This window comes from Anolis carolinensis, chromosome 6 (assembly GCF_035594765.1).
Source record: "Anolis carolinensis isolate JA03-04 chromosome 6, rAnoCar3.1.pri, whole genome shotgun sequence".
NCBI classification, from domain to species: domain Eukaryota; kingdom Metazoa; phylum Chordata; class Lepidosauria; order Squamata; family Dactyloidae; genus Anolis; species Anolis carolinensis.
In genome coordinates this window covers 93283862-93306315 of record NC_085846.1, presented here as the reverse complement: position 1 = coordinate 93306315, position 22454 = coordinate 93283862, and the positions used below count along the sequence as shown (strand labels likewise).

The 22454-nt window shown below is 36.7% G+C and overlaps 1 protein-coding gene across 4 annotated transcripts in view; it reads right to left on the bottom strand.

The window, feature by feature from the left end:
- The window catches only part of cdk6 (cyclin dependent kinase 6), a 150186-nt gene that overhangs the window by 13204 nt on the left and 114528 nt on the right, over positions 1–22454 (bottom strand). For 3 of the 4 annotated variants that reach the window (XM_062958007.1, XM_062958008.1, XM_062958009.1), the window contains 3 exons: positions 18149–18244; positions 7425–7475; positions 425–560 (listed from right to left, as the gene is read on the bottom strand). In XM_062958007.1, the coding sequence (XP_062814077.1) occupies positions 425–560; positions 7425–7475; positions 18149–18244 (283 nt within the window). The remainder of the gene's footprint in view (positions 1–424; positions 561–7424; positions 7476–18148; positions 18245–22454) is intronic. The other variant, XM_003222106.4, reaches the window with a different exon arrangement.

The window sequence follows — 22454 nt, the reverse complement described above, 5'->3', positions numbered from 1 at the left end:
TGATAATGAACAGAAACACTACTTTAAGTAACTAAAATGCAACCAAAGATTTTGTTATTTGCACCTATTATCGCTTGTATAGGTTGAGTATCCGTTATCTGGAATTCCAAAATCAAAAATATTTCAAAATCCACAATTGTCCACACAGCTCCCTAAGACAGTGACACCTTTATATTGTGTATAAAATTACCTTCAGGCTACAAGGTGTATGTGCAACATAAACAAAATTTGTGTTTAGATTTGGGACTCATCTCCAAGAAGTCTTGTTAGGTACATAAAATCCAGAAAAACCAACAATCAAAATGGTTCAGATAAGGGATACTAAACCTGTACTATTAATGCAAACATAGTATACTGTATTTTTTTTATCATGCAATACTGACAAATATCTTGCTCCAAAGGCTCCAATGTAGTTGGCACTTACAAGTAGGAAGTCTTTGCCTAGTTCATCAATATCTGTTACAAAACGTTCAATAGGCTGAAGAGTCCGAGAAGTGAAAGCATTCCTTGGGAGAGCAACATCACTTGGCCAGTCCTCTTCATCAGGAAGCCCAATTACACTGTATGAAAAACAAGGAGGTTTAATTTCAGGTAAAACCAGAATTATTTACTGCTTCGTTCACACTGTTGCATTTTTAACTACCTGATGACATCTCTTACTCACTTGAGGAATGCAGTAACTATGCTGTAGCTGATTTCCACTACTTTTTCAGTAGTTAAAAAAACATGGGTGGATAAGAATAAGTGAATGGTTTATTACATGAACCTTTTTTTGCTGTAGAACAGAACTAGTTATAATGCAAATAAAATGTTAAAAAAAGAATATGTGAATGGCATAAAATAGTGAAATTCTCCTTTCACCATTTTAATGTATTTAAGTGTTTAAATATGACTTAAAAACTCTGGCTTGTTACACTAATAACGTTGTTCAGACTCTTTCCATTACTTTTGAAACATGATTGTTTTATACCTAAGGTGCAAAAAGGGTTATATGATACTTATTACTTACAAGCTCTGTTCTCCAGTCACTTATATCACTGAAGCGTTTGACATATTAAGGAAGTGAACCCAACAGGTAAGAGCTTGTTAAATTTCTTCTGCCATAACAAAAACTTTACAGAGTACAGATGACTCCTTAGAACCCACAAACTGTTATTTTCATTTAAATAATAAGATTCAACACCAGAACATTTATATCTGTTATCAGAAATCATCACAGGTAATGGTAGAATATCAAACTATATAATAAAGGTAAAGGTTTTCCCCCTGACATTAAGTCTAGTTGTGTCCAACTCTGGGGGTTGGTGCTCATCTCCATTTCTAAGCCGAAGAGCCAGTGTTGTCCGTAGACACCTCCAAGGTCATGTGGCCGACATGACCTTGCATGGATCGCTAATACCTTCCCGCCGGAGCAGTACCTACTAATCTACTCACATTTGCATGTTTTCGAACTGCTAGGTTGGCAGAAGCTGGGGCCAATAGCGGGAGCTTACCCTGTTCCCCAGATTCGAACTGCCGGCCTTTCGGTTAGCAAGTTCAGCAACTCAGTGGTTTAACTTGTTGCATCACCGGGACTCCATAAATATACAATAGTCTGGTCTAATTACCTCAAAGGCACCAGATCCCACCTGATTTTGGAAGCTAAACAGGGTAAGACCTGGTTAGTAATTGGTATTCAGTACCTGGTAATTATTGAAGACTGCCAATGAATACCAGGTCCCGTACACTTTGTTTCAGAGGAAGGAACTGGCAAAAAACACCTCTGAGTATTCTTTGCCTAAGAAAACCCTGTGAAATCTATGGAATCACCCCAAGTCAACAGACAACCTGGCAACACAACAGACAAAACAATCATACATGATCCATCACTAACTAAACATTGCAACTTATAGTTCCATGAGTACAAACAGACAGGTTCAAAGACAGAAAATGGGAAAATCATGCAAAAAGAGATGGAAAAGACAAAAAGAGGGAGAGATGCCTGTCTAAAAGTCTGATTGCTGCTAGAAACAAGACTTGAAAACTTAACTTAAATATTTTCAAAAAACAAACTGTTGAAAATTGAAAGTCTGAGGAACCTTAGTGTCAAATGAATCATGGAGATATTTAGCTTTCATTCCACATTAAATACAAGATCCAAGTATGAATTTAGTATTTCTTCAGAACAACCATCTTTCTGGATAGATCTGAATGAAAAGGAAATGTTAATGCTGTGCCGCTAGAGTGCAGCACTACTCTGAATTTCCAAGAAATAGTTTTTTTCCCCAGGGTGCTGCAATGATGATTCTGCGAGGGCAAGACCAAGTGGAGGGTTCTTCATTGTTAGAGCCACTGCCAATACTAAAGGCAAGAAGAAGGGAAAGTAGGAAGGCTATGATTGTTGTATATGTAAACTCTTGTAACCTTCCTCTCACTCTCAACCTCCTTTCCTACCTCTGTATCTTGCATGTTTGTTTTGATACTAAATCATACATCCAGCAATAAAGCAATTTTCTGAATACAGCATTAGGAAGAAATTATAATATCCCATCAACCCTATTCACTGTATTTGTTTTTTGGTTCTTCAGTGAAAGAAGAAAAAAGAGGCATTCTGCATTAGACTGAATACTATCCATCTGGCCTATGGAACATCTCCAAGCTGAACACTGACTCAAAAGCACCAACATTCCTCTTTCCCAAAATACTGCCAGTCATGGCAAGTGATACACATTTACGTTGTTATTAGTCAGGGACCTCCCTAAATCAATCAACCATCCAAATCATCAGCTGCAACTACATCTAAATATGAATTCTATGATTTGGCTACACACTGTGTGAAAAATGAGTATTTTTCATCATTTAACTTCAGGGGATGATCCACGCCACACATTACTTTGCCTCTTTCTCATTTGCCCTTTTACTGCTCCTTCTTCCAGTTTGGAAAGGTACTTTTTACAATCTTTACCATCCATTTTTGTTCTCATGACCCTAAATAATATAGTGACATTAGTAAATTTGGACCCAACTGCTCACTCCACTTTAGCTATTTAGGAATAAGTCAAGCAACACCAACCTGAGTACTGATTCCTGTAGGATCCTGCTATTCACATTTTCACTCCAATACCAAGTTAAAACATTAATTAAAGCCTTAGATCTCTAATAAATATGTTTTAAACAATTAAACTGTCAATATATTATTGTTGTTATTTATTTTCAAGTTGATTTTGACTTATAGTGACCCTATGAATGGGAGATTTCCAACAGCCATCAGCTTCTCTGTTCATGTCTTACAAAATCAGGACCATGTTTTTCTTGATTGAATCAATCCACTTCCGATGCAGTCCTTCCTCCTCCTCCTTTTCCTCCTTTTCTACAGCATTTTACTTTATGAAGATTATGGGGTTTTCCAAAAAGTCATATTATTTCATGACCTACCCAAGGTATGACAGCCCCAGTTTTGTCATCTTGGTTTCTATTGAGAGCTCAAGTCTGATAACCCATTTAAACAATTCCTTATTCTTTTACATTTTTGGAAATAATTTATATTGTTTAACTGAACAACCTGGCTATTTAAATGTGCATTTGACCAAATTAGCATAAATTGACAACTGTCCCTTACCTCCACCTAGAACTAGCTACTGCACTTCTTCTGGTCCATTCAGTAGAGGTTTATAAGATATTGTAGACAGACAACATTTGCCTTGCCCCCAGTGGAATATGTTCACTACTCCTGACTATTAGCTATTGGTTTTGAGTATGTTTCAATGTATTATATGTTTTATGATTTTATGTCTATATGTTTTAAATGTATTTATGTGATTGTATTTTATTATGTATTGCTGGGCTTGGTCCCCATGTGAGCCATTTCTCTGCTGCCCTAAGATCTTGTGATACAGAGCCAGATGTAAATATTTTAATCAATCCGGCAGTCTATTCATGGTGAGAAATGTTTGCTTCCTCCTCAGGTTAAGTCTTTAAGCTGACTTTTTCTTTTTGTCCCATGACAATATTTGCTTAGGGATTTTTGGTGCAAGGCTGTATCAAAACCATTTGGGAAGTCCAAATAAGTAATGTCTATTTGATTACACTTGTCCACATTTTTATTGACATCTTTAAAAAAAAAAAACCCTAACAAGATAGAATTTACTTTTTCTGTTCCGTCCTTCTCACCCCGAAGGGGACTCAGGGCAGATCACAATGTACATATACATGGAAAACATTCAATGTCATTAGACATACGACATATAGACAGAGACACAGAGGCTATTTAACATTCCAGCTTCCAGCTTCATGAGGGTATGCTCAATTCCGGCCACAGGGGGAGCTGCTCCTTCATCATCCACTGTGACACTGAGTCCTTGATGGAGTACTTACTCATTCTTCCGCACGCACGCTGCTGGACTTTTTTATGGTGATCTAAATTAGTTAAATTAGCCTCCCACATAAGCAGTGTCTAAATGTTCCTACTTGACAGATGCAACTGTCTTTTGGGCTGCTTAGGCAAACCACAAGCTAGGCTATTTAATGATGGGCACTCAATCCGACCCGGGTTGGTTTCGAACTCATGACCTCTTGGTCAGTAGTGATTTTTTGCAGCTGGCTACTAACCAGCTGCGCCACAGCCTGGTTTAATTTTATTCTTAATACTTTCTACCAATAAAACTGGAACTGATGCTGTGTTAACGAGGATCCTCAAATCCCTTTTTGAAAACTGGTATGACACTGTCCCACTTCCCCATCTGCTACCACAGAAGATAATCCCAGGAACACATTACATACGCACAATTTGTAACAGCTGGTAAGCTGGCTGGGATTTCTGGGAGTTGAAGGTTAGGAACCACTGCTGTACACTTATTACCCAAGCCTGTTGAATGCGAAGAGCTTTGAATACTATAGAGTCGCTTTGGAGGATCTAGAAAATGCGTAGAGAAGTGTTTTCTCAAGAATTCCGGTGTGAGTCTATGGACAACTTTGCCCAGACATTCAGCTGAAAGTCTAGGTCTTTCAGAGTGATTTTTTATTATCACAGGGCCATCAAATGCTAATTAAGGTGATTAATTACAACATCCACACCTGCCTCCAACAGACAAGAGTTCTTTCTCCCACCCTGGACCTTACACAGATATGTAAACTTCCCTTGCCTAGTTTCCAACATATCTCACAACCTCTGAGGCTGCTTGCCACAGATATGAGTGAAATGTCAAGAGAGAAAACTTCTGGAACATGGCCATACAGCCCGAAAGACTCACAGCAACCCACGTTTTATTATCTGTTCAATTCAGGTAAGAAAAATACAGTTCTAATTTATGGAAAAATTATATTATGTGAAGGGTCCTGGAACCATATCATATGTAGGTCTACTAAAACCAACTGACCAAAACTATATATTGAATTGCTGCCTATTGTGAGGCCGCCTGAGTCCCTTTTGGGGTGAGAAAGGCGGGGTATAAGTATGGGAAATAAATAAAAAAATACTGAAAAATATAACTTCTCACTGATGGCAAAAGAATTCCTATCCATTGAGAGTCCTTTGGACTTCAGCCTCAGTATTTGCATGACACTTTTCTTAAGTGCTCAGTACGTTTGGTAATACATTTGCCTTTCTGTCTGTGCACAGAAATAAAAAAGACAGTGGTGGATGGAGGGTGCATCACAGCAGGAAGTTGGACGAAATAACCTTTTAGTTCCTTAAAACTCTATGATTCTAAGCTCCCAAATGGCTGCTTTTCTCTCTCCTCTCTTTCAAATGGCTCTGGGAATGGCTATTCAGCCTGCTAACTTGGGAGTGGTTCACAGTTTCACTTGCCTTGGGGATGCACTAAAAGATGCACATCACTAAAAGAGAAGATGTGCAGAAATAGCCCATAATAAAGCATTGTGGGGAACTGTAGGACAAGGAAGTGAAAGAGAATTTCTGAGTATTTGTATCTAATTGTAGAAACAATGGGAGATTGGTGGTGTTTTAGTTTCTCCTCTTAACATAAAAAGGAAAGAAAGAAAGAAGAGCAGAGTACAGTAGAATAGTAGTGATGATGAAGATTTTCTTCATATCTTGCCAAAGAACATGTAAAACCTTTTCTAATATCAGAACAAGGAAATGTTACTTTTTTGAATGATCAAAAACCCATGCCCCTAGTGAAGGATTCCAGAATTTGTAGTCTAAAAAGTAACTCTCCCTTTCATCTGTATCCTAGAACAGTTGAAAGTATCATTTTCCTAAAAGCAATTAATCTTTTTGAACTCCCAGGTGTGAAAAGGGAAATGTAATAGCAAGCCTATTGTGGAGATAAAAGAATAAAAGAAATATTAAAATACAGTTCAACCCCAAACAAATTACATAATAATTAATGTATTGTGGCTTGCTCAGGCAGGCGTTATCATTCCTGTTTCTGATTAGAAATTCTTCTCTACACAGCAAATTGTACCCACTAGAAACAGTTAGAAAAGTCAGTTTTTGGCAGCTCAATCTTATTCGTTGTCATGGTCTTTGGAGGGGGGATTGCCATGATTCTGATACTATGAAAATAGATACAGTAATACATACATCAGAACATTCTTTATCTAGCACAAGCCAGATATAAATGAACCAGAGACACAACTGTCAAAGCCAGAAAAAACAAAACCACGGAAGGTTGATTTTCTTTCTAGATTGTGCAGGGAAAAGCTATTTGGTGGCATGACGAATTAACCATGCGGATGAGTCATCTATAATGGGGCACAGCACAGGAAATGGAAGCCAACTTGAGTCAAAGAAAAACCAGCTACTGAAAATGTGTAGCTCAAAATGAAAATGTCTAGGAATAGGTGTGACACAATGTGAGGAAAATTGCATCCCTTGCTTTTCATGCAAACAGCTTTCACTGATATAAGGTTCTCATTTGCTCCACTTAGTTCTGGTACAACATTCTGAGTCAACAAGTTACTATAAGCAGACAAGAAATGAAATCTTTATATAGATGTGAAACAGCAAAAATGAAATTCCAGTTTGAAAATGCATCATATGGTCAGTGCGGACTCAAAGAATGCAGTTCAATGCAGTTAAACTGCAGTACATGAGTCTGCACCAGTGTTTCTCAAACTCTGCTCTTCCAGGTGTTTTGAACTTCAGCTCCCAGAAATCCCAGCCAGCTTACCAGGTGTTAGGAATTGTGGGAGGTGACGTCCAAAACATCTGGAGGAGCAGAGTTTGAGAAATACTGGTCTACACTGACCATATAATGTACTTATAATGTACATATAAACTGCATTATATGGCAGTGCAGCCCTGGCCTAAGTCTAGATCTAATCTACCATAATCATTAGTAGGATAGTGAGACAGAAACTACACCAAAACGAAGATATCTGGATTTTTGTGTAACAAATGTGTGAAGACTGTACCTTCAGTACACTAAAAGTGAAGCAGAAGGGCATACTTTGAGAAGAAAATGCAAGAAGCTATTACTTACTCAAAGATTTTTCCTAGTTGATCAACATCTGAGTTTCCACGAAAAAGTGCTCTGAAAAAGAGAAAAAAGGGGAAATATTTTTAAAAGGAGGGTTAACTTTATTCATCTAGATTTTTTCCCACGTGTTTTCTAATTTTGGTGGCTTTGGCTTCAATTTTCACTGCCCCCAAAGCATATATTTTGAAATCTGTCCAGCGTGTGGTAGCTGCAGGGCTCACTGCTGGTCGGACCTTTCCAAGTTTTCAGTCAATTCCCACCACCTGCGGACTGTAAAAATCCATGTTCACTGAGGGATAAAAACCCCTGGCTGTTACAACCCATTTTAAAGCCATTTCCAGCATGATAGTTTCCTTCCAAAAGAAAGCTGAAAAGATCTGCCTCGTATGACTAAACAAATGTATTCGGTTAAATAATACCCACTGACAGCAGTTGTGCATTTAAAAAGAGTTGAGCTCCACCATGAAGCCAATATGATGGACAGTCCTTATCCAAAACGCAGTCACTAAATTGTTCATGAATATGAATATGAGAAAGACATCTCGCTCATTGAGAGCCAGCATGGGATAGCAGTTTGAATGTTGGAAAATGATTCTTGGAGACCATAATAAAATCAGCACTTGGCCATGGAAACTCATGGGCAAGTCACTCTCTCTCAGCCTCAGCAAACCCCATCCAAACAAATCTTGCCAAGAAAATATCCCATGCTAAATTTTTCTCTGGGTTGCTGCAAGTCAGAAACAAAGATCTAGCAGCAGCCACCTTTCCCGGAGAGTGTCTTCTCTTTTGATTTTTAAACAGGTTGGATGGTCATCTGTCAGGGATATTATACCTATGAGTTTCCTATTTCAGTAGAAATTGGACTAGATGAGCTTTAGGCCGAGCAAAATACTTTAGAGCATTTTTCCATCCTATGTTTCTATAGCTTTGTGGTTGTTGGTTTTTTTTTTAACAAACAAAACCATTTGTACTAAAATTGGGAAAGGCTATTTCTCTGGCTCATTCTAGTTCCTTAAGAATGACTAGTCTCACAGCATTTTCAACAGATTAACTCATTGGAAAGCACCTCACAGCATGACAAAATTCACCAAATATGTAAAGTAGGAAAGGGAAACTGGTGTGCAGGAGAAAAAAACAAGGCCTCCCACTTTTAATCCAAATACACTACAGAGAGCCACGTGAAAACTTTTGAACTGCCAATACAGCAGCCTCAAATTCTGGGATGGAAGCCAGATAATAAAACCAAGAGAAATAAATATAAATATCTGGATTGTGTCACTGTTAGTACTATATGGCTGCAGTTCAGTTACATGCTATAATGTTCCTGTGTTCCTCTCCATTTCTACAACAGAGATTTATTTTCAATAGAACACCACCTGTTTGCTCAGATACCTTGTACCTTGCAATTACACATACAAAATTGCAATATTTTTGTTATCTGTCATGAAATTCTAGGTCCTTCATTACTACAGCCCTGGTTATCCAACACTATATCTCATCTTGCTAAGCAGCAAGATGAAACAGCTGTCATCCGGTATGGGGCGGAAACTCTATATATTCTCTCTATATATTTATTTTCCCAATTCACACACAAACTCAAGAATATATTCCTTAGATGCTGAAGATTAGAAGCACACTGTAAAGGATTTTTTTAAGATTGTGAGATAATGATGACTGTCACAGCATATCACAGATGGGCAAGGTGCTGTATCAGACTTTTGTAGCCCCTCACCTCAAATACTAGTATGAACCCATTTTTGGTTGTTGCAATTGTTGGGTATTTTTCACTCCAAAGCAGACCCCCTCCAAAGCCTCCCCAAAACCACACAGAAAGCCTGTCAACAACCCAAAATACTTCTGTTTTTAGAGAATGTATCAAACTGGTGGCATGTTGTCTTGCCCAGTCGTCATTTGGAAATGGCTCCAATGAAGTTGGAGAGGTATTTGAAGAAACTCTTGGGGCATACATGGAGTCTGTAACAGGCTGGGAAAACTGGCCCTTGTCATTCAGTGGGCTATAGCATGTCCCAGGCACGGATATGCCTAGAATTCCTAAAATTCTATCTAAAACTACTTCAAAAAATAATCACAGTGGTTCCCAAGCAGTTATTGATTCCACAACTCTGTGAAAGTGGAGTGAGCACTGTGCATCAATTCAAACAGTTAACCCAATAATGTAAGTAATTGAAAATCAGCTTTACTGTGGCATTTAAGAAGAATAACTTTTAAAAAGGAGATGAAATATGGCTGGATGAGACTTTTTTTTTTTAAAAGTTGTGTGTCAAAAACCTTTCAGACATGCAAAGAACCTGCAATCACCCAATAACACATCTATATAAAACACATTTATAATGGCAGCTATGGAAATGGATTGTAAGAGTAATGCCTTGTTAGGGAAGGACATGAATAATTCCTTGAAAACTTGGACTACAATACAGACTGGATTTGCCTTCCCACTGACATTAGAGGCAATAGATTTTCTACTGTACAGTTTATAGCACGATTTGCCACTTTGAGTCTCTGTAAAGAGAAAATGCGGCATAAAATAATAATAATAATCCCAGTTCTGAAGACAAATTGTTTTCTATTAGATTATCTAATAGAATTAGATAGATCTAATAGAGCTAATTATCGAATAGTTGTTTTTGCGCCCTCCCAGATTCTTCAATTTTGATAGATAACTATTTCCCCCTAACATTTAGTCTAGTTGTGTCCAACTTTGGGGGTTGATGTTCATCTCCATTTCTAAGCTAAAGAGCTGGCATTATTCGTAGAAACCTTCAAGGTCATGTGGCCGGCATGATTGGATGCAGTGCCGTTAACTTCCCACCAGAGCGGTACCTATTGATCTACTCACATTTGTGTGTTTTCAAACTGCTAGGTTGGCAGAAGCTGGGGCTAACAGCAGGGGCTCACCCCGCTCCCTGGATTCAAACCACCAACTTTCGGTCAGCAAGTTCAGCAGCTTAGCGGTTTAATCTGCTGCACCACCAGGGGCTCTTCAATTTTAATGCTGCACCTCTAAACCAACCATGGCAAAAGTTGCATCTAAACAAGCCCTCTGCCACATCTCACACTTCAAGTGACTGAATCGTTCAGCACAGTTTCTGGTTCTCATTTTAAGAATGATACTTTTTTCACTGTGACAGAATACTTCTCTTTTCGCTTCAGTCATGATCTCTGTATGAATGGACACCACACAGGAGGAAGTTCCTCTATATGTCACCATTCAGCAAAAATTGTTAAGTTATGCAAACATTCCCAGTAGCATAGGGTGACTTCCTTGCCAAAGAAATGGGAGGGGGAACAAACAGATGATTTGGTCATGAAAATGAGTAATGAACTACATTCTTACTTGCTTGCTTTTTTCTGCATCTACCTGAAACCCCGTTGCATAACTGACCACACAAATCTCACATCAGATGCAACTTCAATGAAGTGAAAGGAAGCACAATAGCATATGTGTCGTAGCATAAGTCGTACTCTCCAACATTTCACAGACGGATATGGGGACACAAATGGTCAAGAAATCTCTTGAGCGTGATCAATATGAAAGAAAATAGGAAAGAAGAAAGAAGTTTGATTAACTAAAGGAGTCCCTTGTAAATTAGTACATTTGGAGAATTTAGCATAAGCTTATCTCTGTTATCTATAGCTGCAGCAGTATGCAAAGCAGCAAGAACAGATGCAACGAAAGTGACACGAGGGATACAACTGCGACAGATTCCATCACAGGCCAAGTAGCAAAAAGTTGCTGTCTGCTAATTATTTGCTTATCATGTGAATTCTTTACAGGATGACCAAATACCCTGCTCTATTAATATCTCGCAAACTCTTCAAATTTGCTTTACAAATAGGAGAAAAAAGTGTTTTTTCTTAGATTTTTTGGGTGTGCAATTTATAGTCCACAGGAAAAAAATCTATTTACCATCTTTTTACCATCCTCCTGCGCTGCTAAAGGTTGCAGGAGGTGCAGATATTTAACAGATATAGTCCTCTCAAGTTTGGGTTTCTGTTTGAGGGTTCAAAGGAGTGGTTCCATTGCACTGAGCAATGAAAGTGAAAGTGGTGCCAAATGGTATTAACTCTCAAGAGAGGGAAAACTGTCAATCTAAAGCAGTGGTTCTTAACCTGTGGGCTGGGCCACGAGAATTAAAACCTGGTGCACAAACCTCCTTCCTCTTTATTTATTTTATTTATTTCTTCTCCTTTCCGCAGAGCTGACCATTGCATTGGATAGACCACATCGACTCTGGAGGATTAAATATGGTTTTCTGTGGGCAAGCAGATGGCGACTACTGGATGGCATATGTTCTGTATCAGAAACTAGAGCCGATGTGACCTATCCAATGCAATTTTCTGAATCAGCACCCCAAACAACCAAACCGTATCTAAAGTTGACCAAAAATTGATTCGTAACCCTTTTGGTACTAATGTTGACGAGTGGTCCCCGGTCAAGTGGGCCCTGGTCAAAAAAGGTTGGGAACCACTGATCTAAAGAATGTATTGCATGTCCAAGACTCACACAGAGTAAGAAAACAAGTTTAAAAAAAGAATTTAAAGCACCCGTTTCAGTGCTGGGAATTATTTTCAGACACTGAAATCTTCATCATGTGTATACAAAATATTCAAGCATGTCAACAACGGAAGAACTAGAGACAGTCCTGGTTTGCCTGTTTCTTGTTGTGGTGCAGGAAACACACTACTAGTAATCTGCCATTATTTCTGCCTTCCCTGTTCCTACCCGACATTGGCCCAACACTCATCCATTATCCAGAGTAAGGTGGTTGTCCCAAGACAGTGGAACCACAAATGGCAGCACTCCTGTCCTTGAGAGGACACTTGCCACCAGTCTTGCCTTCTTTGTTTTCATCTCCTTTACTTATCCACTACTGACTCCCCTTCTTCCTTTTCTCATATCCTAATGAAGGGAGGTGAGGTGGAGGAGGTGGTGGAGGGAGAGCTGGCAATGGCAATGGTTGGCATCAATAGGGTGTCCACCAAAGTAAGGCAGTGTTTGTGTGGCTTGCTTTCAATGCAACCCATGGAAGGCAATGTAAAACTCTCACTCAACGATAACTCAGAAAGACTATGCGCACAATGAAGTGATGGAGCCATTGCCCAAACACTTAAGCTGATCAGAGCTTCGTCCAACCCTCAATCAGCTTACTTCAAAAAATCATGGGAGGTGATCATGAATACAGACATTGTATCTAGATGTTAACTCCTTTGGTTGGTAATGAACCTTGAAACAAGATAAGCAATCTGTGAAGGTTTGTTTAGGTTGTGCTTCCATTTCAAGGAAGAAAAAGTTTGTTTTTGAATTAAAGAGTGAGATTACACTCTTGGACAATATCCAAAGGAACTATTTACATGTGTGATAAGAAATCATGGACCCCTGAAAGGTGCTTTGTAGTTTCTTTTTACTGCTGCACTTAAACCCTGATGCAGAATGTAATTATTTTTAAAGCTTGCTTGTCTCTGCAGTCATGAAAATTACAAACAGAGTGCTGGTTGCAAGTATATATTTTCAATTCACATCTGTATAAATGGCTTTTCTGGCTAATAAACTCACACCAGAAGGGTTGCTCTTTGTGATTTTGGTTTTATGACAGGGAAGGGAATCATGCAGCCCTGCAAATATTTGTTTTGTGCAAACCCCATCAGCCTCAGCAAGTACAACCAATAGTAAAGGATGCTGGGAGATACAGTCCAGCAAAGGCTAGAGAACCATACAATTTCCACCCATATTTCATACAATGCACCCGACATCCTTAAACATTTCACAAGCTTAAAGCTTCTCTGTTTTTGCTATCGCTGACAGAAAATCTAATAGGTAATTAAATTATAATCAAAATGCTAGTTCTACTTGAGCACAACTAAAGAAAAGAAAAAGAGGTTTTATTTTTCATCAAACCTAGTTTAGGTCTGTCTGTTCCTTATTGTTTTGTAAACCATGGAGTTTGGCCAGACAAGAAAATCCAAAAATCTTAGCATCAAAAGACATATGTTAGGAGTACTGTTTGGATGCTTACAGAAAAAGGAAGTATGATTAAAACAGAAATGTAATAGCAAGTGACAGGGGTGCATTAAAGATGTCATGAAGTTTAGTTAAGGCAGTTACAAATAAAAGATCTTGCACTGTATCCCTGATCTTCAACCATAGGGGTTCTGTAACTGGGGACTGCAAATGCAAAACGTTGTAGTACCTTTTATTGATTAGCGTATCAGGCATATCAAAACATTTGACAAACACATTTAGCACATACAACATACAACCCATATTACAACCAAAGTTAAAATAAACAAGCTGTTAACAACAAGGGGCCAAGATCCTGAAAGTTGATGTTTTTGTTTCCCCTTTCTTCCTGTCATTTTGAATCTTTCCTATCAGGGTGAACATATTTTCAAGTGGTCATTGTAATTTTTTTTCATTACAGACCAGAATATATGAAGGAAAGAAATCCACAGTCTTCTCATTTTATTAAATGATTAATATATTGCTGGCACATCAGTTCTTAGTTATTAAAACAAAACCTTTATAAATTAAAAATCCCGCCAACTCCCCAAAAGGAATCCCCAAAGCAATGTTTTATGAGCAAAATAAAAGCATTACTCATTCCACTAAAAAACTAATGACATTATTTTAAAATGGGATTATTTTAATTTTTAAAATAAGTTAATCATGTAATTGTGCATGTAATTGTAATTATCAAAGGAAACACACCAAAATGTAATACAGTATTGTTTCTTGTATTGCATTAATGTACTTTCAAACACTTATTGAGCCATGAGAAGAAGCAGGTAACAAATAAATAATAATAATAATAATAATAATAATAATAATAATAATAATAATAATAATATCATTATCCTCCTCCTCCTTCTTGCATTAGATAATTCTCCAAATCTCAAGTTATCTGGATGGTTTCATCTGAGAAGTCTTATCAAAGATGGCCATTTTGCACATGCAAATATGCATGGAAAAGTCTAGCTACTGAGTGACATTCATTAAGAAAATCATCCTTATATGAATTGCACAGGAATGGAGACTTCCTAATGTATAGTGGATTCATAATTGAATACCACACTGTCAATATGGAACTATTATCATAATTAGATATAATTTTACCATTATCACATTGATATGGAGATCTCTAAATTTTTTTTTAAAAACACTCTGGTTTTAACATTGAACCATTAACGTGTATTTGCTTTGGGCCTCACCAACCGAACATATTTCTAATCTAACTGTGATGATGGGAAACCTTTGAACAGCCAACATTTAATGCCAGTAGGTCAGTTTCTCATGGAATAAACTTTGCTTAACCAAACATACTCCTACTTGTATCAGCGGAAAGCCTTTGCACACATGAATGAATGCATGAAGGAAGTTAACTCTTACCTACTTGAAGCCTTTTGCACAGTACCGCAAAGCAAATAAACATATGGGAACAAGCATGTTTTACTTATCAGTTATTTTTGATATCATAGATCTCATGCAGAAGATATTACAGATATCATACATTCCATCCTGTGTTTCTTGTTCAAAAAAGATTTTTGCCAAATGGATTACAAGCAGCAATGAATCCTGAACTAAGCCATGAAATCGGGAAATTATTTTCTTTCAAGAAAGGATATACTCCACATACAAAGGTCTTGGGTTTAGTCCCTGGTATTTCATGTTTAAAGAATGGACTCATATGATTTGATTCACATATTCTTAAGAACATTAAGAACAGCGGTACTGGATCAAACTCAGGTATAATGTCCAGTATTTAGTAGTGTACTGCCTCTGAAATTGGAAGTGGCATGTAGCTAATATGAAAAGCCAGGGATAACCTTCCCCTTCATTAATCTGTCTAATTCACTTCTAAAGCATTCTAGGTTGGTGGCTGCTGCTACATCTTGTAGTACAGAATTGACCAATGTGCAGTGTTTCCTTCATCCTGAATTTCATACCACACAGATTCATGAGTTCTAGTACTACAAGAAAGGGAGAAGCTATGATATCTATCTATCTCATATAAACAATGGAAAGGGAAAAGCTTTTTCCTTCATGGACTTCCCATTTAATAGGGGTGGGCAAAGTGTGGCCTGGAGGAATGGAAGGCATTACCAACATGTCTGGATTAAAAATATTTTGCCCCTCAAAATGTCCAATGTGCCCTCTTGGGTGGGGGTCAAGAAGGAACCAAAACATTTCCCCAAAAGGCCTGTGAGGGCATAGGGTGAATTATGGAATCAGATGCAGTGGGATGTGTGAACACCACCCCCTCTCCACCTCCAGTCCAGTCTCTTGGAGGCTTTCTAGTCTACCACAGTTTTCCATCTCTGTCCAATAGTATGCAAGCATTGCTTTAGATACCTTTTATTATGTTCACCAGTGGTGTCCAACCATTGGTCCTCCAGATGTTTGGGACCCAGAAGCCCTGACCAACTTATCCAATGGTCAAGAATTTTGAGACCTGAAGTTTAAAATAACGGGAGGACCAAAGAGTGGATACCACTGATGTACACTCTTACTTGCTTCTTTCAACATAAGACAACAAAGATAGCTTTCTTAAGGCTATATTTTAATTGCAATTTTTTACTATTATTATTTTGACTGTTATTATTTTGATTGGAATTTTTAGTCTTTTAACAATTGTGTAATATTAAATAGTTTTAATAGTTTTAATTCCTCAGATAATGGAATTGCATATTCACAAAAACGTTACATATATTTTTATCTAAATGCATTATAATCTGTTAATGTTGGGATAGGATTCTCCAAAACCCCTGATAAATTTTACTTTAGAATAGACAAAAATAAAAAATGACTTGAAGTAACATAACAATAATTCCTTTGTTTTGTATTTGATTTAGTTTTCATAAGCCAGTTTGGGGATATACTAATATAAAGACATATAACCAAAGTTATAAACAAATATAAACTATACAATGACAAAATTGTAGTTCTGGTTAACATTCACAACCTAAAACTGAATCATTCAATACATAAACAACAAAAAGGAAAATGTTCATTGCAATCTATTACTTATTAACAAAAATCCCACATAAATAATTAAAGAGACAAAATAATGGAAGACAGTCAGCTCCATCAGGATAGCCTGTCTTTCCTTAATCTCTACTGATTTTGTTTTTAAACATACAATTTTGCTGAAAAACAAAAAATTCATTTCAAATATGGATAACTTGAATAACAGTATACTAATATTGGTTTTTCCCTGAAGATAAAAATTTCCCAAGTTTGGCTTATTTAGTAACCTGTACCTGTTACTACCTTTATGTCTCATAGCAGTTATGACTAATGGATCACTCCATGGGCTGCACTCAAACTAGATCTAACAAATACACATTTTTTCCCTTTAATGCAACACGGGTGATTAGCAAAGCACCTCAGATGGAGGTTAGGCTTTCAAAACAATAAAAGCATTGGAAATTGTTGCACAACATGTAATGCCTAGCTAATATGCAGTGAGAGGTGAAATTTCAACTTTTACGCCAGCTGTCCAGGTTTGATCCTTTAAGTACAAAAGACATGAAAGTGAAGTATGAAAAAATATAATTTGGAACAGCTGTTATTGCCATACTTTATTGAGCCTTATTAAACATGTGCAGAAAAAAATAGAAGCATTAGCTTCAAATCCTCTTCATTCACTGTAATGAAATTTCCATTTAGCAAAAAAGAACATCAATGTCAGAAAATTTTATAAAGATAGTAACTCAAAAAACTTTTTTTGATGTTCAAGTCATGTTGTGGTGACTCTAAAGTGACATTATCGGGGGGAAAGAGTTTACAATAATGGTTTGTGCTCTTAAATGTTTATCATGATCACAAAATGATAAATCTATAGAGTTAAATTTAATTTTAGATTAAATTTGGACACTGAATATCAACACTCCTGAAAATTCCCTTGATTTCAAGAGACATGCTCTAGCTTGAACCATAATTGGATTTAGCCCATAGTAGAAGGAAAAATTAGCCTGGTAAATTAAGATTATGACGGCAATCTGAAAATCAGGTCAATGTTAGGTAGAAGGGTGAATTTCAGACAGTATGTCCTGGGATAAAATTACATTTGTGTAATGCAGTTAAAAAAACATACCTCTGCTTATAGACACTACCTTGATATAGGTTGAGTATTCCATATCCAGAATGCTTGTAAATATATGTGTTTTGGATTTTTTTTTAAATCAGACTAACAGTATTTGCATATAAGTTCATAATGAGGTATCTTGGAGATAGGAACCAAGTCTCAACACAACATTTGTTGAGATGTCACATATGGCTTATACAATACATATGGCCTGAAGGTAATTTTGTGCACAGTATTTTTAATAATTTTGTGCATGAAACAAAGTTTGTGTACACTGAACCATCAGAAAGCAAATATGTCAAGGGATGCTCAAACTGGGTACAAAATAATTTTTTCTAAAAACAGTTTTTCAAAATATTATTTTTATAGAAGCACAACAGTAGTACTAATAGTAGTTTGTTCAGTGCCTTCAAGTTGTTTCCAACTTAATTGTAATTGAACATGACTATGAGCTCTTTCAGACAGGCCCTATACGCCAGGATATGATCCCAGGTTTTCTGCTTTAAACTGGATTATATGAGTCCGCACTGCCAGTTAATTTGGGATAAACAGAAAACCTGGGATCAGATCCTAGGATATATGGCCTGTCTGGAAGCGCCCAGAGTGTGACCTGCCTAAGCTTACCCAGTGAGTTTCCATGGCTGAACACGGACTCGAATCATAGAATTGGAAGAGAAATAAGGGCCATCCAGTCCAACCTCCTGTCTGGTCACCAAAGTCCTAGGAGTCAAAACACTATACTATAACTATTTCTGTACTTTTACATAACATTAAACATTTTTCTTGCATCTCTGAGCTCAATTTATCAGCTGATATTCACCTGCAGTGCTGCTCAGGTATTTTCCTAAACAGATAAGAAAAAAAGGGATTCTCATGCTTTCCCTTTCCTGGCCTTTCTGCTGAGTTCTTAACCTCCTTATGTTGAGCAGAGAGGTCTGAAGTGGTACTCCAGCTGTATTCAACTGACTCCTATTAGGCTTTCCTCCTGTTCAATGAAGAGGTTCGGCAGTCATGAGATCATAGGAAGTGGAACCAAGAGATGCCCCATCCCTTCTCTAATTGTTTTGAGTCCTTGTGGGTTTGTGAAAATGCCTAAATAATAGGGCTAGAATCTCAATCAGAATGCACATGGATAGTCCTACTCTGTGTTCCTTTTTGCACTGGCATCTATCTCAAAGCCACTGAGTGGATCATCTTGTAAGGAATCTTTCATGGACAACAAAAAGGGAGAGGTGTTTGACTGAAGAATACAGTAGTCTCACTTATCCAAGCCTCGCTTATCCAAGCTTCTGGATTATCCAAACCATTTTTGTAGTCAATGTTTTCAATATATCGTGATATTTTGGTGCTAAATTCGTAAATACAGTAATTACAACATAACATTACTGCATATTGAACTACTTTTTCTGCCAAATTTGTTGTATAACATGATGTTTTAGTGCTTAATTTGTAAAATCATAACCTATTTTGATGTTTAATGGGCTTTTCCTTAATCCCTCCTTATTATCCAAGATATTGGCTTATCCAAGCTTCTGCTGGCCCGTTTAGCTTGGATAAGTGAGACTCTACTGTATTGGGAAACTAGCCATGATGGCCAGAGAATTCTGGAATTTGTAGCCCAAAAAGTAACTTTTCCAAGCTTTTAACAGAAGTGAAATGTTATGTTATGCTGCTTATTACTTGATTGCACTCCCTGCAAGTCAGCTGAACAGACTAACTTGATGCTAGGCACTTATTTTCAAACTCTACTTCAACTTTTCCATTGTCTTTTCCATGTATGCTTCGCTGGCTTTTAAAGACCAGGGGATACAGCTTTGGTATAGGTCTGAATTAATGTGTCAAGCATTACAGAAGTAATAAAAATGATGATCTGATTTCTGAGGCAGTTTTATTTGTGATAAAGTAGAACAAGAATAGCTTTGAGTATTAAATATATTCTGGTGTGGTCATGATGACCAGCTTGCAATTATGAAGAAAAACCTGCTTCACTTTATACTGTGCACCTAGCAACTACAGCAATAATTACAGAGCTCACGAGCTTGTATTCCATAATTTTGCACTTCATTCCATTGTTTCATGTCACCCCTCATCTGCCACCTATTCTTCCATTACTCATTGAAAGGAATGGACCACTTGTACTTTTACCACACTTTCATCCTTATGCTTTTTCAAGCACAAGTTCATTCCATTTCTTTTATTTAATGGTCTTCATGATAATTTAGTCACATATAAATATATATTTTCACACACTGAAAAAATTATACGTATTATGCAAGCACTTTCTGCTAATATGTAATATTTTGAAGGAAATTCTCTCTGATTTATACATTACTTGCATGTTTATGATAAAATTGCATTCCAAAAAGCACAGCTACATTCTGTTCAAGCATTAGTCCAGGAAGTATAAAGCAGCAAACATTGTCCCTGTTGATCCCATTAGATTCCACCAGAGTTAGCAATATCTCTGATCTACAAGTTATAGCACATCTTCACATTCCTGGTGGCTTCCCTTGGCATCAAAGTGGAGCCTACAGACTAGATATCAAAAGCTCAGTGAGGCACACATGGTCTGTAAAAAACATACACTTTTTCAGAAGTTTCAACACCATCAGGTTCCACATTGTGCTCATTCTCATTCCTTTTCAGCAAATTTGGCTCAGAACAGTATTTGCTTGATACAAGATAGCCAAATATTTCAGAGCCATCTTACGCTTTCCCTTCAACTAGCCTTTAGATGCTGTCAATGTCCTGCTGTCCCATCCTTTTCCAGATCTTTTTGATTTTCCACTTCTATGATTGCATAGTAATCTGATTGTTTTAATTCTTTTCTCAAAAAACCGTAACAATTTCTATTTTTTTTTAAAAAAATCTTTGCTGAGCAGAGGGAGAGCTGCTAAAACAAAACCAAGAATTGAATGATGAAACCAAATGGCAGATGGTTTGTTTTATATATTCTGTAACGAAATCATTCAATGCACATTAACTAATTTTTGTTGAGAAAAGTTGAACCCAATTCTGAAATATCTGTAAAAAAATTAGGTAACTTTCTCTGAAAGTAGTAAAAAAATACAGTATTCTGCACTTCTGAAATATAAAAATGTTGATAGCTTTTTTTGTAAACATGCTTTTTTATTAAGACATCAGATAAAATGAGACTTGCATCAATCAACTCAAATATGATACACAATATTTCATATATTCTCTCAAGAGCTGGGTTTTTAATAGCCTCGCATGTCAGTGTGACATAAAATTCTTTAAATATAAATTTTCATATTTTACCTTGTATGTTTGTGAATTAGATTTCCATCCCAAAACAATGCCCATTTAAATAGAAGCAGGTATTGATTTCAGTAACAGTGATGGCTGAGATTCCAGAATCTCCTTATTATCCAAGAAACATACATTTCTTTTAATTTGTGCAATATAGCTGAATCCCAGTAAAATATGTATTCTCTAAAATAGCACAATCATGTTTACAGGAAGTCACGGAGTTACAAACATCTGACTTACAAACAACTAACAGTTAAGAATGGGATGAGACAACAGTGAAAGAAATCTACCCCCCGGAAGGGAAATTCATTCCTGGAAGAGTTTTCAGGAGGAAAAGTTGTCTCCACTGAAGCTTTATCACAAATCTTTGTTTCCACAACAAGCCAAAATTTTCAAAATCCAATTATCACAGGGACAGGAAGTGAGGTGAAACCTTCTGAACAGGGGCACAGATAGCAGAAGAAGCACCACAGGGGTGTTAACCCTTCCCTAAACTATCCAAAGCTTATATAATAATATTATTATATAAACTTTTATTATTATTATTATTATTATTATTATTATTATTATTATTAATAATAATATATTAATATCATTAATATATCTATATTAATAATAATAATGCATATTAATATCAACTTATATTAGATTAATATTAACTTATATTAATATTATTAATAAAAAAACCTTTATTTCTATTCCGCTCTATCTCCCCAAAGGGACTCAGAGCGGATTCCAACAAACAAAGGCATACATTCAATGCCTTCTTAAAACAGATAGATATTGGCATAAAATCCCAACAAGACCCCACATATGAAAACAGCATTAAAAAACGAGCATCAAATTAAACCTAATATCAGTGAATTGAACATAACATCGATAAATTAAACCAATATAATCAGACAGAATCAGACAAGAATTATATAGTGACATAAAATTTAAATACATGTTCACAGTAATTTACAAAAGCCATCTGAAGAATATCTATATGGAGTTACACTTTAAAAATTTATCTGTTCCAACTTGCATACAAATTCAACCTAAGAACAAACCTACAGAATCTATCTTGTTCGTAACTTGGGAACTGCCAAAAGCAAGTCCCACTAAGTTTACAGAAGTTTACTTTCAGATAAAAAGACACTAGGTTGCAACCCTGGGTTGTTAAATAACCAAAAATTGAATAGTTAGTTCCCTGCCTTAAAATAAAATCCCATTAAATACATTAAAGTCATTGTCTCTGGAAACAAAGCACTATGGACACAATCCAACAGAGAGTCCTATGCCATCGCCATTGACTTTCACAGAATAAATGGAAGTACTCCAAGTGGAATGGGCCATTTGCTCATGCAGCATCCATACATTCCTTTCTAGAAGTTTGAGTGCGAAATGTCCTATATTTATATATAATACACAACAAAGTAGAACTTTCAAATAAAAATATATTTACCAGAATTACTCTGAACATTTTTATTATAGCTTTCACAACAGTTAGCTGGTGTGTCTACAATGTGAACATAATGTGTCTGTGTCTTACTCAAAGGAAAAATGTAGGATATTTTTGGAGCACATTTTTCCTGCATGCCAAGCTGAAGTTCTCTCCCCCACCCTCTGCTTTTGTTAAGGCAAGTAACAGTTTTTTTGGTTTCTATGGTTTAATAAC